This window comes from Glycine soja, chromosome 17, assembly GCF_004193775.1.
Source record: "Glycine soja cultivar W05 chromosome 17, ASM419377v2, whole genome shotgun sequence".
Lineage (NCBI taxonomy): Eukaryota > Viridiplantae > Streptophyta > Magnoliopsida > Fabales > Fabaceae > Glycine > Glycine soja.
This window is the reverse complement of record NC_041018.1, coordinates 40,666,673-40,686,606: the sequence shown is the minus strand read 5'-3', so window position 1 is coordinate 40,686,606 and position 19,934 is coordinate 40,666,673. Positions and strand designations below refer to the sequence as shown.

Sequence of the window (19,934 nt, the reverse complement as noted above, 5' to 3'; positions counted from 1 at the left end):
TAGTTTTCGGAAGAATGCGTGATAGTTCCACTAAATAAAAATGAAATTAAATGTCGTGACCATGAACCATGAACGACATTCAATGTGTATTTGGAGATAGCCATAAAAACACCGTTAGATGCAAGATACACAGCAAATACGGTTTACCTTCAGGGATGCTCTTTACAAGTGTTGTGTCACTGTTACTTTATCATAAATTAAGTAGTCTCTACTCTACCATTCTAAATATCCAATTCAAGAAGGAATAGAAAATGCAGCTCTCTTGATTTGGAAGGACACTCCCAGCCATTAATCTATTTAATGAAAAATAGATGACCTCCTCTGTCAAATTGTTACTACTGTAAAGTTGCCTCCTCTAATTTTAAACAGAATATGAACACGTTTGGTTTTAGGTGCTATCAAACACAAACAGCAAAAAAGTACACATTTGGTGACACAAGTTTTATGAAACAATGTCTATCACAATTGATTAAAAGAAAGAGCAAACAAAGCAGTAAATCACAGACATAAATTCCAATAAAAACCGTGGTAATTCATATAGTAAGTGTGTGATACTGTTTCCATTTAAGAAATCGCAATGAAAATACAAGGAAGGGTGAATCATGAATGTGAGATCTACTGAGTGCATCCACTTACACATACAAGGAGAACGTATCTTGTGTATTTAGTATGTACCATGAATGAGGAAATGCATATCTAAATATGACAACCCATCCATGGTTCAATCCAGGTATTAATACTGAGTGCATAGCCCATAAAATGACAACCTACAAAGCATAAGTTATCAAGACACAAAGGGAGTTCAAGTTCAAAACCTTAGGAGAAGTGAAGGGCGAGGGTCCCCATTCCATACCCGAAAAAATGCTAAAAAAACAAAACCATCATGATTCATGATATTGATAATTGATAATAATTTCAAATTAAAACCAATGTGAACTCCACCAACTTCCCCCTTTATTCATATATATTCTTGACTTCCCCTCTCTGACTAAACACTCTGGCTAGCCCATCCTTGCTTCTCTCTCTCTCTCTCTATAAGTTTAACTTTGCTAGCTAACTCAAAAGCGTGTTTCAAACCTCAAACTCCAATTATAAGCCACCCCATATAGATCTCTTTTCATGCTAAACACACACACACACCATGAAGTCCAATCCAAAATCAAAAACACCACCCCACTTATTATACTACCTTCTAATAATCCTCTCCTTACTGTTCTTCTTCCCGTGTGTATCCTCTACCCAACAATTCAAAGAAGCCCCTCAATTCTACAACTCCCCAAACTGCCCCTCAATTGAACACAACATATGCTCCGAGGAAGCCGTCCACGTGGCAATGACACTCGACACGACATACATCCGAGGATCCATGGCGGCGATCCTTTCCGTCCTCCAACACTCTTCGTGCCCCCAAAACACCTTCTTCCACTTCGTGTGCTCCTCCAATGACAACACCAACGCGTCCCTCCTACGCGCCACAATCTCCAACACATTCCCCTACCTGAATTTCCAACTCTACCCCTTCCACGACGCCGTCGTTTCGGGCCTCATCTCCACCTCCATCCGCGCCGCACTCGATTGCCCCCTCAACTACGCGCGCAGCTACTTGGCCAACCTCATCCCGCCCTGCGTGAAGCGCGTGGTGTACCTCGACTCCGACCTCGTACTCGTCGACGACATCGCCAAGCTCGCGACAACCTCGTTGGGAGAAAACAACAACGTTTTGGCGGCGCCGGAATATTGCAACGCGAACTTCACCTCGTACTTCACTCCCACGTTCTGGTCGAACCCTTCTCTGTCGCTAACGTTCGCGGACAGAAAACAGAAAGCGTGTTACTTTAACACGGGGGTGATGGTGATTGATTTGGAACGGTGGCGCGAAGGGGATTACACGAGAAAAATCGAGGAGTGGATGGAGCTTCAGAAGAGGATGAGAATCTACGAACTTGGTTCGTTGCCGCCGTTTTTGCTTGTGTTTGCGGGGAACATTGTTTCGGTGGATCATAGGTGGAACCAACATGGTTTAGGAGGGGACAATTTTCGAGGTCTGTGTCGGGATCTGCACCCAGGTCCGGTGAGTTTGTTGCATTGGAGTGGGAAGGGGAAACCATGGGTGAGATTGGACGCTAACAGGCCTTGTCCTTTGGATGCGCTTTGGGCACCTTATGATCTATTACGTACCCCCTTTTCTTTCGACTCTTGAAATTTGAATTTGGGATATTCCTGTAACATAGCTACATACAAATCAGGCTTAATTTCTCGATCTATATGCTGCTTGGGAAGATTGAATTGAAGAGACAACAACATAACATGGGTCCAATTATACACGTACGAAGACCTAGCTACTCATCGGACCAAGGATACATGTTCAAAGTGTACATTAAGATGTGAAGGAGGTGAGTGGGGTTCGTGACTGGGATTGTACGATTGAGTTTGTATATAGCGAAGATCGAGCTACGTAATAAGTTTTGGATGCGCATATTCAGATTTCTTTTTTTGGTCCTGATAATGTGAACATAGTGAGGGTTTTTGTATAGGCAAACTCATTTTCCGTGTTCAGATCCTTTTCTTTTTACCTTGTATTTTTCTCTGTTTTCTGCTTTACTAGTATTGCTGACCTGTTACTTTGTTCCTTTGATAATGGGTCTAGAGAACTGACTTCCAACCAAGACGAAGAGATTTATTCGTTATCAATTTCCAGATTTTCTGGGTGGAGAGAAAAATGGGGAAGAGGTCACTGAGAGCCAAATCTTAAAACTAATAACGCCAAAAAATTAAAAGAAAAGAATAACCGTGAATAAACTTCAATTTCATCCTTAAATTATTACTCTCTCTTCTAAACGTGATCCTAAAGTAAAAATAAAATAAAATAATATAAGTAAATCTCCTAAGTATTATAAATCATAATAAGTAATCCTCCATTTTTTGACAAAATTCATTAAATTAGTTCCTAAACATGAATAAAATATACCAACTTAAATAATGTGATGATAAGAGGTACAAGAAAATGTATAAAAAAGGTGTTATAAAAGTTTATGTAAAAATATAGTACTGAATGTTTATGATCCATATATTGAATTAATTTAGTTATATAATATATTATATTTCTATTTCTCTTTTATATATTATAATCAATATTTGATTTTCGTTTTTTTTTATTTTTTTTTATCTTTTTTAAAGAATATTTTTTTATAAATGTTGATACGCTGCCACGTTAATTAGTATATTTATGATGATATGACACTCTCCTATGTTATCATGTTAACATTTTTGTTAGATATTAGACATTAAATTAATAGATAGATTACAATTATATAATTAAAATAATAAGGGGACTGAATTCGTCCAAAAAAAAACTCAGAGAAATTAAAAATACAATTAATTAACCTTTTGGCTGTTTTAAAAAAAATGTGATCGTTTCTTCGATCATTTCTGTTTCCCTTAAATTTCTTTTTCAGCGTTTGTCTTGACAGGAATAATATGAGGTCAAAAAGGTGTTATGTATGCCAGCTGATTAACTTTAACTAGAGAAACAATGTCATGTGCAATAATAAATAATTGACAGTGAAAAGAAAGGAGAAACTGATGATTGGGGGCGAAGAAACTATGATTGAATTTCGAAATTTAATACTAAAATATAAATTCAGATGTGGACGTGGGAATGTACTCTACCCTCCTTCCCCTACAAATCAAAAACAAAAAAAGGAAAAATGAAAAGAAATTTGTTAAATAAGATAATTAAATTATATAATATGACAATGGCAATTTTTTTTGCTATAAAATCTTAGGTGAGGTGTTGTTTGTCTATGCTTGCAAAGGATTAACAAATAATTCACCCAAAATTACAAAAATTTGAGCAGGTAATTTATTTTTCGTGGGTACAGTAAACCAACTCTTATCAGCATCAGACAATTAAATTAAATATGTTTTGTAAAATCATAATCTTTGAAAAATGATACTACGCTATGTTAATATAATTTACAATATACCCAATGGTTTGCAATGTATTTTTTTTTATTCAAGATTAAAAAGAAAAACCTTGGCATCGGAAAGGCTTGGTAAGAAAACAATTTTATTTCCAAGAACACTACATGAATGTTAAGCTCCTTTTAAGACAATACTTTTTTGTTAAATTCAGTAAAAATATGTAAAAAAAATTATTTTCAAAATAAATTAAACTAAATATGCATAACAATTAGTCAATTACAAAAAGTTTCTCCCTAAACAAAAATTCAAATTAAATTTCATAGTATATTTTTGTCTCCGCTTCAGCATTTTTCATAAAATTTTGGTTAAAAAATTGAAAAACACATTGTCATTATATAACCATATAAAAGTCTTGCTAATTAAATCATAGTGATTCACTTGACAACCTGTACGATATCCATGTGATTCACTTTTTTTATTTTATTCCTTAATTAACCTGTTTTCAAAGTTCAAACCATGCATAGACAATTATTAGATATTCTTTATTACGAAATAAAATAAAGTGGGCACAATATTTATTCAATTGAAAAAGGAACAAAAGATTTTATAAAATAAAAAAATCAGCAAAAAAAAGAAGAAGAAGAAGAAGAAAAAGAAGGAACAAAAGACAGAGACGGTGTCGGTAGAGGAAGAAAAAAACTACACATGAGAACGTCAAATATCAAATATGAAATCCAAAAATTGAAAGAGAGACGCGTCAAGTGGAAAGTATTAAGTGGGTAACATGATTTGTACGGCATAATATGGACAGTTGTTGAGTCCCAATTTTTTGGTGCTTCTCCACACTCACTCGCACTCCCTGTCTTTGTTCTTATCAAGGGAAATTGAAATCTAACACAACAAAATATGACAAAATTTTGGTAATAACCAATGTAAAAACTATCTTAATGCCTTTATTCAAGTATGTAGTAGTAATAATAATAAATTAATACTAAGTACATAAGTAGTACTCTAGCGTACAATTAGTTATATAGTGTATAGTGTTTTTCATAGGGCCCTTTCAATCACAATGACAATCTCTACTACCTACCATCCTTGCACGAATCTTTGTCTCCTATTACATTTTAGTTACATCCCTTGCATTAGCGCTAGGTTGAGTCTATCAAATATTGAAAATTTTATGACAGTTTTGTTTCTATTAATTAGATATATTTTTTTATTTTTTTATAGACGTTGATTTATAGTTATTCTATAAAGATTTTCCAGATCTAGATGTTGCACACTTGCACCTTGCATCACATAGTACTAGTGAGTAGTGGGATGCCTATCCAGGCATTGGGAAGCTTTTTCTTTTATTAGTAATAGAAATAAAAAAGTGATCTTGTGGATACATTGAATCTTTGATATAAAAATTTCACTCACGGTAATTAAGTTTGATAGGCTAGAAATAATCCTAAAAAGAAAGAGGAAAATAAGTAAATATTGGTACACTTTTATCATTTGATTGAAATGAAACAATCTGAAAATATTAACAGAGTGTGGAACTCATCAGTGAATTTCTTCGCTAATCTTAGAAGAAACACCAAGAAGTGCGCGGTCGCCGCACAACAAAATTGATTAACCTAATCCCCTTAACTATTCTCCCATTTCTTAATAATAATAATAATTTTTCTTTTTTAAAATCAAATAATCTCAAAAAGTTAGCTTTTAGTTTATTTCTCTTCTACTTCTCCTAAACCAATCAACTTATATTTCCATCCTATTTTTTAATCTATTTTCCATCTTTTCTTTTTTCACCTTTCTCTTCTTCTATTTTCTGTCTTTACCAAACACATCTCAAAGTTTAAAGATATTGATCAGTAAGTTATACCTTAAATTATTGTTTTTTTAAAACTATGGAAAAACTACTAAGTTTACTATTTTCAGGTAAAGTGGTATTTTGAAAAATTTATTGTTTGATTAGAATGATGCAGGTTGGTATACGAAAGCCAACTCGTAGCTTTGTAGAGTTTAACAAGGATAATAGTTGGTGGTTGATGGTGGTAGTGATCACCTACAAATATTTTGACATCCAAGTGATTATTTGATAGAAGAATAATAGTATTTATAGAAGATTATGAGTTTGAATTCTCGCGTTAACAAAGGGAGAAGAAATAGGTAGGTTTGGTTAGCGCAAAGGGAGAAGAAATTATGAGTTTGAATTCTCGCGTTAACAAAAATTAATAATATTAACAATTAATATTTGTAAAAAAAAAAATCATACTAAATGCAAGACTTGGGATAAAAGTGTCCATGTTGGGAGTAGGTGAATTGTGAGTGTAGGGTAAGGACAATACCAATATCAAGGTTTGATATTTGACGTATCATTTAGTAGAGTGAAAAGAAAATAAAATGAGATAAAATTTTTGAATTAAAATAGAGTATAAAAGTGTAAATTTTCGCCTAATTTTACTGTTTATTTATTTTATTTTTCGTTTTCTTTCTGTGCAAACGAAAATGAAGTCTAATTTTGACATCTAGGTAAGCAATTTGCATGTCGATCACCCCAGGATGCTCAGGAGTCAAGGTCTCAAGCAGTGTGTACTTAGCTCAATTAGGGTCTTGCTAGGCTTGTTGTATTTTTAGTTCTTCTTAGGACTTATTGGATCTGTTGGATCTAAGTGAGGTCTAAAACATCTATATATTTAATTTGAATATGATCATATTATAAGCCAAATTTAATGTCTAGGTAGAGGAAGGAAATAAATTAGCTTGAGGATAAAAATGGAATAACTGTTAGAAATGGTTACAGTTTCCCGAAGTAATTTAGTAAAATCTATTAATTATAGTCTTTTGTTATGCATAAATATTACTTATAAAGGAATATATGCTATAACAAAATCTCACCCCTTAGTGTTTATAAGGGTCAGAGTTTAACTTGGATTATTCTCAAGACTAAAATTTTAGAATGAACTCGTCAAAGTATATTTTATTTATTTACATACTATGAATTTCTTATAAAAGTGTTTTTTTTATAATATATGAAAAATAAATTTATATTAAGTTGTTTACTTTTCACTTTGAATTAAATTCATTTATGAGGTAAATAATCTCGCTCTAATTGAATATACTTATGGATGATAAAATTTTATCTTTAGAGTCAATCCAAGGATAAGACTATTAAAGTTTAAACTTTAAGCTCACCAGCAAAAAAAATAAAATTACTTTCACTTTTTTATACACAAAAAAATGTTGCATATGTTAGCATAATCGTCCAATATATAGCTCTATCTTTTAAAGTAAAAAAAAAAATTCCAAATTTACTTTAGGTTTAGGTTTCATTCATTGTTGAAATAATCTTATTTCTTTTTGAGCATTTAATGCAACTGTAAATTCAAAATTATTAATTAAATTAAAATGATTCCAGACCAGTTCAATAAATAAACCTAACTGAACTAATTTTTAATTAAATCGATCAAATTGGTTAACCCAATCTGATCTTAATAGCATTTCCCCGAATTAGGACATGACTCACTAACAATGATACACAATTATATTATTGATAGCATCGTGAATATTTTCCTAAAAGATCTTACTAATATATGTCTTTAGGATATTAGTTAAGAAAAAAAATATTTATTATAAAAATTATAGAAAAATGTAAAAGTAGATATCAACAGTATAATTTTAAGTATCCCAATAAAAAAAACTTAAATTTTTTAAACAATATTCCAAGGATATTAATTATCATTTGTCATTTTAAATATAATTGATAATTTTTTATGGTTGAGATCCAATACTCATTTGCTTGCGTCTATCCCACAAATTAATCAATCGGTTTAATTTAATGATCCAACTAAAGTGGTTTTAATTAAGCGACAGTAATTTTCACTTTTAATACCAAGCCGTCATCAAGTCGTTTTAAATTAAGTAATGATAATGTCCTTTTAATTCCAAACTTCCATGAATTTTTCCAGTACACTACAAGGACATTATTCATTGCGTACGCAATGTTGATTGAAGATAATGACAACATTTTATAACAACGATCCTTGTAAGATGAATTAATATAGAATTAAAGTGACAGCCATGGAAGATCTTCTGTCAAAGAGAAACAAATTGTTACTATCGTGGCTAAATTGACCTCTTCTCTAATTAATAATTTTGATTAACTGCATTACGATATAAAATGGGACAAAACTCGATCCAATTGGTTGTACTAGTAGATTAATATTGCGTAAGACATTTTACAAAAAAAGGAAGAAAGCGTACAGATGTTATGGTTACTGTAACGAAAATTTAAGTTAGAATCATTCACTGATAAGATAATTAAATATTCCGACTGTTGTCATGTTTCTACCTGCTCTTCCCGGATCCTTTCAATCCTCGCAAGCTTTGAGAGATCTCTTCTATTGTTCATCGAAAGAAAGGGCTCCTACTTTTTTTTTCGAAAAAAAAAAACTCCCTTTGGATTTAAAAGGAACTCTAATTTCAGATGGAAGAAGTTGAAAGTTGTATAATAGTAAGAATTATATTTATTTAGTATTTTCCGAGTCTAACTTTTTCTCTTTTTGGTAATTACCTATCATAAATTTGTCATGCTCATCCTTTAATATTTATAAGCAATTTCAAGAAAGAAGAAAAAAAATCAAAAATAAAAATTTCAAGCTAATATAGTCATTATTAAAACTTTTTGTTCCTATCCAAAAAAATTCCTTAGAACAAATATTATGTGATAAAAAAAAATTGGGTGCATTAATAGAGATGACAAAGCAAATTATTATGCAAACTATAGCATATATTAGGTTAAAAAAGTCTAGATTCAAATGGGTCTTTTAAAATAAGTTCTAAGTTCAATAAAGACCTGTTTTTTTTGGAGTCATTATAGGATAAGTTTGAATTCAGTCATCATTATTTTGAGTTAAAAAAATCCAAATTTAATCCATACTCTATTTAAATATCAAATTCTAAGTCTTATGATATAATTATTTTTCATTATTATGTTGTTGGTATAAAATATCAATTCTATTCATTAATAAATAATATTTATCGAAAAACCTTATCAAAAATTTTATTGTGTGAATTTACCTCCTTTAGGCATTATCGGTGTTACTTAAATTTATAAACAAACTAGGATATTATCAAGCATGCACCAACAAAAAGGCTTTCCTTTGTAAAATTATATAAGAAAACACAACCCTAATGAAATTATTAGGGATGCAAAATTTATGAATTCTCTTGATCTAATCCAACCCAATAAGATTTTTGTGGGTTGGATTAGGTCATTGGATTAGATTGATTTTTGTTTAATAAACTCAATTAAAATTAAATTGGGTGATAAATTTGAAGTTTTGGATCTCAGCAAAGCCCAATTAACCCTCATACAATTCAATTATTAAAATAAAAATCATAAACTAAGCTCACATTATTCTCAAGGTAAAGCACTGTTTTGAGTTTTTTTTAGGGTAATACATTATTTTACAAATAATACTTGTGAGTATATATTTATGACTTTTTTTTTTGTTTGTCATATGATTAATATAATGTTTTATGAATACTAACTTTAAAAAATATATTTACTATTCTATCAAAAAGGAAATATCCTTACTATTTTGAGTTTGATGATTTTTTTAAATTTTTTTTCAAAACCTATAAAGGTGACAACTTTTTAATAGTCCAATCCAATAACTACTCCAATTCAATCCAATTGAAGTTGAATTGAGTTGGTTTGGATTGACAAAAAATAAAAGATGAATTCAATCCAATTAAGTTTAATTGGATTAGGTTAAAAAATACATAAAATCCAGTCCAATCTTGATCACTTACAGTCTTAAAAATTATCATATTTGTATTTATAACTTTAATAATTTTTAAGTCTACATTTACGTTTATAGAATAATGGTAAATTTGTTTAAACTTTAATTTTTTTTAAAATAAGTACTTTTGAGATAAATATTTTTATACAAAGAAGATAAGATTTATTTCTTTTTTTAAGCAAAAATATTTTAGAAAAATATACCTAAAATAAAAATAAAACTACTTATTTTTATTAAAATACGTATTTATTTTAACAAATAAGTTTAAACACATAAATGAAATTCTAGTTTTTGGGTGTAGGCCTTGCTAAAATAAATTGGGTATTCCTGAAGCCCAAAATTTAGAATGGGCCTTCTGAAGTTTTTTTCAACATTATTTGCATACTATCAATTGCTTATAAGCATCTTCCTTGTCCTTGGTAATATATGGAGAACCACTTTACGAAACATACACAATGCCAAATTTCCCGAAGTTTCGAATAGGACCACATTAAAATGGCTTTTGTTCTCTACTTTTTTTTTTTTGGTGAAAACAACATTAAAATAGCTAGCAACTAAGGTCTTGGCTTTAGCCGAACAAAGAACATTGACATCCACTTCGGAATAAAAGGCAACCTTTGCTTTACTTCTGGAATCGTATTTCTCAGTGGCTATATTATTTGGCGAATGCAATTCGTCCTAATACTATAGAAAATGATTTCATAATCATCATAGAAAATAGAAAACTGCTTCAAACAAAATTACCAAGCTCAACCTTTATAAAAATGGAGTAAAGCTTTGTTTAAAGCCAAAGCCTTCCGTTTTAAAATAAATTAATGCACGCGTTCCTGGCTTGTAAAATTGTATTTGTTTTAGCGTCTTGATATAGATTTTTTTATTAAAGTATGCCCGTTTATTATTGTATTATTTTAGGTTTAATATAATTTACATTTTTTTTAAAAAAAAAAGACATGAAAAGCATAAATTTCTCATCGAAGATAAAGGGTCTATTACAGAGTTCTTTGGACTTAAGGCCGATAGTTTTGTCTTAATCATCGTTATTTTGCTTCAAAGAGTATCAAAGTTAGAAACAATGTCACAATTTGATTGTGATATTTCTTGTACATGTCAGAAACATAGTGCATACCGCAAACAATATATTTAAATTAAACATTGGTGTCAATTAATTAACCTCACGATCTCACATTCATTACGCTCTTTACTCGTACAGAAATCGAAATCATAGAACTAATTATGTGGCAGGATTCATTATTTTATGTCTTGATCATCTATACGAATATTAACAAAATTTCCAAACAAGTAATAAAAAAAAATCCCAAACGAATAAATGTATGCATAAGGGTACTTGATTATGTTATTATGTTTCTATTAAAAGAATACTTCATATCTTTCGCTCAAAAGAATTTTCATATACGGGGAGGAGTATTAATTAAATATAACCACTTTTTTTTTCTGTTTGTAACCACTCTTATGCTATGTAACTTTTTTATTTGAAATATTGTTTTCCTTTTTGTTAATCCAATTAAAAAATTTGTAACAAAAAAAAATCTAATTAATACTTTAAAGTACATTATATAAAAGTTAATTAAATAGAAAGAGTAACATACACACTGAAGTGATAAATAGACACTTCCATATCATGTTTAGTTAGAGTTATTTACATACAGTAACTTCAATAGCTTTCTTTTGTGGGTAAAGAAAACTATAGGATAAATTAATAGTGTTCCAAAGGTAAAAAAAAGTCTTCAATTAATCTCTCTGAACACTAACAGACACTTTAAATTTACTCTACTAAAAAATTACTAATGGAAACACTTCCACTAGATTATGCAATGCAACTTAATTAACTCCATGATAGCAAATTCGGTGGATAACTTTTACCAAGAAAGCATTGTTCATCAAGATTCTATTCCATCATAACTATGAAATAAAAAATAATCAACCTAGCTATATATACTCACACTAGTAGAAGTATTATATATGCATCTGCATCCTTAAGCAACTATATTATATATGCATCATATCACCGAGTGCATTTGACTCAGAATGATAGTTAGCATCGATCTGCATGTGTGTGTGTGATTTTGCTGGAGCAAGCTTTGTTAGTAGCCATTTGATTTGCAAAATATCAGACTGTTAATTAATTTGATTTGCAACACTACGGATATCTGAGCTTCCTTGATAATTTATTGGAGACCTGCATGTGGCAGGTATTTATTTTATCTATAGTTATAATTTTATATGAATTGAACAGAATTATAAAACAATTTCAATATGCATCCTTATTGATTAATAATTTAAAATTGATTATAGTACATAAAAAAGAACGCACGCGGACTAAATAATTTTGGTAGAAATTAAGCAAATTTAAATGATACTTGAATTCTTCAAGTTTCATTTAGATCGTTCCTGTTAAAAAGCTATAGGAAATTTACTTTGAAACTAATGCATCAAATAATAATAACTTCCGACGTGTAATAATATTCAATCATCAGCCATTTTGCATTTATCAAACTTGATAAAGTGAATTAAGTAACAATATTTAAATTTTTTTTTTACAGATATATTTAAATTTACTTCACATCCACGAAATAGTACTAGTATTTAGTGTACGTCTATATGTACAGAGGCAGATATTAATTTTGATAATAGTAATTTTAAACTCACATCATCTTTCACTAATAACCATTTACTCATGTAGGAGTATGATATATGAATTACAGTTCACACTATTTTCATTCCTTCATCTTGAAGCTTAGATCATTCACATTGCCAACAATTTGACTCCGATGGTCAAGATTTTCTAGATTTCTGGGACTTCATCTAATAGTCTAGCTCGTGAAGCAAAATCAATTATGAATTAGACGATGTTCTTCCATGTGGCTTCGGAGTGTTTGAGGTTAGAAATATTTAGAATCATGCGCATGCCCAAAGGTTATATATGTGCAGCGGAAAATCTTTATGGCTGTGGATTTATTCATTTTCATGAATTTAAGCATATAAATATAAATATAAATATAAATATAAATATATCCACAACAACATAGATTTTCTCTCATTTTTCTTTTTCTCCAATTAGGCTATGTATTGCAACACACAAAATAATGAAATGATACAGGTTATCCGTTATTGTCGAATACTAGGGGCTTCTCCAATTGTTTGTTATTGCGTTAACCTTTTGATTATCATATATATTTTTAATAAAGTGTTACTCATGGAATATTCTTATAATTAAAATTCAGAAATACTTAAAATATAAAGAGTAAGTATAATGTCTTTTTAAGAACAATATTGTTTGATAGGGTACCGGTGACCTTTTAGTTTTTACAATATATATATATATATATATATATATATATATATATATATATATATATATATATATATATGAGAGAGAGAGAGAGAGAGAAATTTGTTCAAAAAAGAGAGAGAAAGAAATATATTAATTTGGAATGTTTGACAAAAATTATTGTTTCTTACTTTTTGTACTTTTCTATTAATAATTATATATTGTTAACTTTGTTGGATTTGAATTCAATTTTTTATTATTAGCGGTAGTCAATATGTAATTGTACCGAAAAAAATAATATTTATTCATATATAATATATAAAACTCATTTAGTAATCAATATTTTTATTTTAATATATACTGTTCATGTTTGTGTAAACTTTTCTATACACACTTATATAGGAAAATAAATAAGGAGATCGATAACTGAAGTAAGTTTTTTACAAGTTAAAATTAATTTATGCATTTAAATTTATAGAAACTTTTTGTATTTAACTTCTTAAAAATTGAGGTGTATAAGTTAATTTTTCTTTTAAAAAAATCTTCTTATTTGTTTCTCCAAAAGTTAAGTTGTTTTATATTTATTCTAAAACTGATCAATAAATTATAGTCTGTCTCAGGCTGTTGGTTTTTCGTGGCATATGTATCCAGTTTCTTCTTTAACCAAGAGATGCCGGCCGGCTAGTGTATTAGCTAATCAAGTTGAAATGGATGATTAATTACAGGCTAATATGTCATTATCCTTAATTTGACTGTGATTAAGAACATTCAATTTATCTTTATCATTTGGATTCTTTTCACATGGCTAGTTTTTTTTTCTTATAAAAAATAAACAAACAGTACATTTATCTTTGATCACATTTATTTTTAATGTATCATACGATACGATAAACAATTTTTGTTTTATGTATCATGCAATGGTATTACTCGTTGTCTCAAATGGAAGCCCTATCTATCATCAAATTTTAAACTAGTTATCTTCTGAAAAGACGATTCTTAATTTACACATATTGGATCTTCAAAACATTATAACCAATTATATATGAGAAATACAAGTAACATATTCATCATATGTTGTTTTGAATACATTTTCTCTTATTGATTGAAATTTATTAGAAATTAAAAAAAATTATGAATCTTATATATTATTAAATGATTTTTTCTTATAATTTTGTAATTTTTAATAAATTTCAATCAATAATAAAATGTGTTAAAGAATATGTTGTCAGCACTTTTCATTATATATTATCAAGCTTTGGGGGTTAGTAGATATAATTAATAATAGATTTAAATTTTACATTATCAACTAATAAATAATTATTTTAGATATGACTTGTAAAATAATTATAACAAAAATTTATAATTTTACCATATTTAATAATTTATAATACCAGTACGTAATTAGATTATAGTATAATCTTTTATATTATTAATGCATTAATTCTAATTAAATTCATAATAATATGTCATCTTTACATATAATATGAGGTGATTTACATCTCCAAATTGATTATTAGTGCCGAGCAATTAAAATTTGGGTGTTATCATGTAAATTAAATGTGTTAAAATAATGTTATTATTTTTCACATATTTCATTACTTTACAAAGAATAATAACGTTATTAATTTTCGTAACTTTGTAGATTGCGTGTACGGTAGTAAGAATGGCACGTAACAACTTAAGCTTGACTTTTGAGTAGCATATTATATCATTGACATCTTAAAGAATTCATGGATTAAATACGCAATTGCGCATATCAAACCTGCTAGTTTGGTTCACGTCAAGTTTGATCAAAAAGAAAAAAACTAAATCAACTTAATTAGTTTCTTTTGTGTTTTACTTTTTTTTTTTTGTGAAACTTAGTTTAGTTTGTGTGATCGTCAAACTGAACCAATGAATAAACTTACTCACACATGAAATGCTTATATACGCATGCATATCAAACTTATATATTATCCCTATTTTAATTAACTTAAATAAGCTTTTATTATGTGTTTGCTTGCCAAATGAGTAAAACATGAATATTATTGACAAAAATTTAATAAAAAAAACATTAACTAAAAGAATAATATATAACAACTGAAAAAGCTTCGAGATAATCTAATTCTTAATTAATATTATAGTACTCCTATTACTTGCAATTTCTTTTTGGTATTCATACCCATTTAATCAAGAAAAGTCTATCCTTAATTAGTAATAAACTAACAATTCTTATAATGTACCAAAAACATCAATAAACATAAAAAACTAAACAATTCTTAATGTTGACAATCAATAAGAGCAACAAAGGCATACAATGATAATAAAAAATTGTTACAATTAATACAATTATTTAGGTATATAAACTAAGTTCTTAATTTTAACTCATTAATTCATAATTTATTTTGTTTTTTTATAGCTTACAATTTATTATGTTAAAACTTAGGATAACTGAAACTTACATATTAATCTCACAATATACTGATATTTATTTAACAACTAATCTCTTTTAACATATACTCTTTCATACATACAAACTTAGGAATCAAATATTTGATCACATAATTATCTATCAATCTTACAACATCATATTTATCATTATTATTTCATCAATTTGTCCTAATAGTTATATCTGCTCCTACCATTTTCTTATTATTGTACTTTTCCCCCCTTTTTTTGGCTTCTCTACCACATTCTTATTTTTGTTTCTCTTTTAAAACAACAGGCTACTGGGTAGTGTTGGCTACATCAAATGACCTATTTAGTCTTTTATCTTATTTATTTGGTTCAATTTGATCTTTTATCTTTTAAAAATTTGTTTTAATCCTTTATATTTTTAAATAGGTTCAAAATAATCATTTTGTCCATGAAAAATTAACGTTGTTAATAATTACAAATATTGTCAGTTAAGACTGCTAAAAATGTTTTAGCTTTCCTTCTTCTTCTTCTACCTGCGTAGACCTAAAACTCAACATCTTTCCTCAAATTTCTAATCTCAAAACCCTAACTTCTTCCAAGTATTAGTATTATACCTCCACGTGGTGGGGCAGCACCCGCAACAGCCTACGAAAGGGTCTAAGAAGTTGAAGCTGGCAATCAGGGAGAGCGCCAACATGCTTTGTGCCCATATCCTTGAAGTCGGCAGCGACTGTGACGTCTTCGAAAATGTTGTCATCTACGCCACCTAGGGTGGTATATGTATCCTCAGTGACAATGGAACGGTCACAAATGTGATCATGTGATAGCTAGCATCGGCGAGCGCGATGGTCAACACACTATGTGCCCATATCCTCGAAGTCGACACCAACTACGACATCTTTGAAAATGTTGCCTTCTACGCCCACTAGCGTGGTATTTGTACCCTCAACAGAAGCAGAACGGTCACAAATGTGAGTATGAGAAAGCTAGTGTTGGCGAACACGGTGGTCACACTTCATGGCAGGTTCGAGATATTGTTCCTAACAAGGTTGTTCCTTCCTCTGTCAGCACCGTTAGGGGCGATGAGTCTTAGCATATAATGTTGTGATCACCACCACCACCATCGACCCTCTCCTCCCCAACCTCAATTTCTTTAATCTGCCTTCAACAAAGGCTAGAAGCACACCATTCCCCTCAATTTTGCTCATCTGTTCTTGTTTCATTGTTTGAGGTTCATTTGTTAGGTTTAATAATTTTATTTTGCGATCTCGGAGCTTTGAATGTGTGGATCAGATTTTGAGATTTTTTTTAACTTTTCATTTTGAACTATCAATTTTTTGTGGGTTTGTTAAAGGGTATATATGTGCACCTCTTATAGTTTTTAGGTAATTTCAAATGTTAGACTTGAGTTGTTGTAGTTGTCATTAAGTTCGATGTGTTTTGGAAATGAAAAATGATCTAATTTTGAGTTTATAATACAAGACACGTGGTGGGTCATAAAGCTTTGAGATTTAAAAGAAACAACAAATACTATAAAATTTGGGGTTTGCATAGTAATGATTTTTAGTCATCAATATTTTTATTTCATTAACATTAACTTTAGATGGACAAATGATCTTTTGAATCAATTTAAAAAGATAAAAAAAAACTAAAATAAACTTTTTAAAAGATAAAAAAAACATATTAAACCAAAAAATAAGATAAAATATCAAATAAATTATTTTTCATATATATAATTATTTTGTAGTCTTACTTTTTAATCAAATGCTCTTTTCTTGTAGTATTTGTTAAAATCTGACCAATTTTTTTTCATTTTTAATTTAATTCTCTAAAAATTATCTTTATATTTGATTCTCTCATTAGTCATTAATTATTTGAACAATTCCCCTTTTGTTTGCATAATATTGTGCTGTCCAAATTAGTAATAATTAATCATAAGCTCTAGAAGATGTACACACCACGGTCTAATTAGTAAGATAAACCGTGCCAGCCCTGGCCTGGCTAGACCGTTGAGAACGAAAATATAAGGACACAATTGAAAACTTCATTCAAGTGGCCATATGTTTTTATGCATTCTCTCATTCTCTAAATTAAATAAAATTCCAGATTCTTCTTCATATCTCTGAGTTTACATCATCGCATGATATAAATTATAATATAATATGAAGCAACCCCTAAACCGGGTCAATTAAATATGATCATAGTTTATGTAATCCATCTCTAAAAGCAATCAAGGTACGCAAAACTGTGGTCCCACGCAGCAATTGGCAATTAATTGCCTATTGTTTTCTGTAATATACTGAATTAGTAAGCAAAATTTTCACGCGTTATTCTACTTATAATAACATTAGCAAATGCCTCAAACTGAAACATCTTAAAACATCAACACTCAAATGTTCACACTTTGTTTTTCAGTCTTGTTTAGTCAAGAGCACAATCTCACCATGAATCATCATGTTGTGTTTCTCTTCACACTAACCTTGTTTCTTGTTTCTTTTGATGCCAAAGCACAGCAGAATTACACAGGAAATTCAATATTCAGCTGCAAGAATGATGACAAAATGGGGGCTTCACCTTCCTTCCTTTACACTTGCAATGGCCTCAACAAATCCTGCCTGGCCTTCCTCATCTTCAAATCAAAACCTCCTTTCAATTCCATAGCCACAATCTCCAACCTCACATCATCAAACCCAGAAGAGCTTGCAAGAATCAATGATGTCACTGTGCTCAAAGTGTTCCCAACTGGGAAAGAAGTGCTTGTCCCTTTGAACTGTTCTTGCTTAACAAGGGACTATTACCAAGCTGAAACCAACTATGTATTGGGGCAATCCCCAACATATTTGACAGTGGCAAATGATACTTTACAGGGTTTGACCACTTGTGATTCGCTTATGCGTGCTAATCCATACGGGGAACTTGATTTGCATCCCGGCATGGAATTGCACGTGCCACTCAGATGTGCTTGTCCAACATGGCATCAGATCACAAACGGCACCAAGTATTTGCTGACATACTCAGTGAATTGGGGTGATAACATTACAAATATTGCTGCAAGGTTCAATGTAGCAGCAGGTAATGTGGTTGATGCCAATGGTTTTTCCACACAAACACAAACTATTTTTCCATTCACAACTGTTCTGATTCCTTTGCCAAGTGAACCTGTGAGTTCAATGACAAGAATTGTTAGTGATCCACCAGATGTGTCACCTCTTGTTTGCAGCTCCAAAAAGTGCAACTCAAAGAGGAAACTTTACACTGTTATTGCCACCACTGGGGGTTCCATGCTGGTTCTTTGTGTCGTCTTATATGGGGTTTTTCTGTTCAGAAAGAGATCAGCAATGTTCATTAAGCGAGGTGAACAAGGTGAGAAATCAAAGAAGTTGTCTTCAGAAGATATCCGTGGTGAGATAGCAATCATTGAACATCACTCCAAGGTGTACAAGTTTGAGGAAATAGAGAAGGCCACTGAAAACTTTAGTTCAAAGAATAGAATCAAAGGTTCTGTGTATCGTGGGGTATTCGGTAAAGAGAAGAACATATTGGCTGTCAAGAAAATGAGAGGGGATGCATCCAAGGAAGTGAATTTGCTGGAAAAGATCAATCATTTCAACCTGATAAAGCTGCAAGGTTACTGTGAAAACGATGGTTGCCCCTATCTTGTTTATGAGTATATGGAAAATGGCTCTTTGAGAGAATGGCTAAGCAGAAACGGGTCAACGGAGCACCAGAGTTTGGCAAGGAGGATCCTGATTGCTCTGGATGTTGCCAATGGTCTTCAGTATCTTCACAACTTCACAGAACCTTGCTATGTGCACAGGAACATAAACAGTGGAAGCATTCTGCTAAACAAAGATCTAAGGGCCAAGATAGCAGACTTTGCTCTTGCTGAAGAATCAGAAAGTAAAATAACTTCCGGTTGTGCCTCATCACACATCGCGAAATCAAGGGGCTATATGGCTCCGGAGTATCTGGAGGCAGGGAAGGTCACTACCAAAATGGATGTTTTTGCCTTCGGAGTGGTGCTGTTGGAATTGATCACGGGTAAAGATTCTGTTACCCTACAAGATGGGAGAGAAGTAATGCTTCGTGCATTCATAGTAAATCTCATTGGTAAAGAGGATGAAGAAGAGAAGGAGAGTTTGTTCATTGATCCGAGCCTCAATGGAAACATTGAGAAAGTATGGGCTCTCCAGCTAGTTAAACTTGGTCTAGCCTGCTTGATCCAGGAATCAGCAGAGAGACCAACCATGGTAGAGGTAGTCTCTAGCTTATTGAAAACATATACAAGTTATATGGAGCAAATAATACCACCTAGCATCAGCAACAGTCCTAGCATGGAGAGGTGAAATGATACGATTTTGGCTAAACTGATATGGAATGTACACTTGTATTGCCTTAGCAATTAATTTGTATATATTATACGTATTTCACTTAGAATTTTAGTTTGGTTCTTTAATACAGAAGTTACTTGTATTGCATCTGTTTTTACCAATCATTATTCATTTTTCAAGGGGGGCACCTGATTCCTT

At 30.7% G+C, this 19,934-nt stretch overlaps 2 protein-coding genes across 2 annotated transcripts; both read left to right on the top strand.

The window, feature by feature from the left end:
• The first annotated feature begins 948 nt into the window (after positions 1-948).
• LOC114394131 (probable galacturonosyltransferase-like 1) lies at positions 949-2,687 on the top strand. Its single transcript, XM_028355722.1, has one exon. It carries the CDS (start codon positions 1,142-1,144, stop codon positions 2,198-2,200), a length of 1,059 nt encoding a protein of 352 aa, XP_028211523.1. The 5' UTR covers positions 949-1,141; the 3' UTR covers positions 2,201-2,687.
• Positions 2,688-17,755: 15,068 nt separating this feature from the next.
• Positions 17,756-19,868, top strand: LOC114393660 (lysM domain receptor-like kinase 4). The gene has a single exon (XM_028355035.1). The coding sequence runs from the start codon at positions 17,799-17,801 to the stop codon at positions 19,749-19,751; it is 1,953 nt and encodes a 650-aa protein (XP_028210836.1). The 5' UTR covers positions 17,756-17,798; the 3' UTR covers positions 19,752-19,868.
• Positions 19,869-19,934: the final 66 nt, after the last annotated feature.

What these genes read in the sequence shown, in the direction of transcription:
- LOC114394131 (XM_028355722.1), top strand. Translation starts at nt 1,142, where the DNA reads ATGAAGTCCAATCCAAAATCAAAAACACCACCCCACTTATTATACTAC.
- LOC114393660 (XM_028355035.1), top strand. Translation starts at nt 17,799, where the DNA reads ATGTTCACACTTTGTTTTTCAGTCTTGTTTAGTCAAGAGCACAATCTC.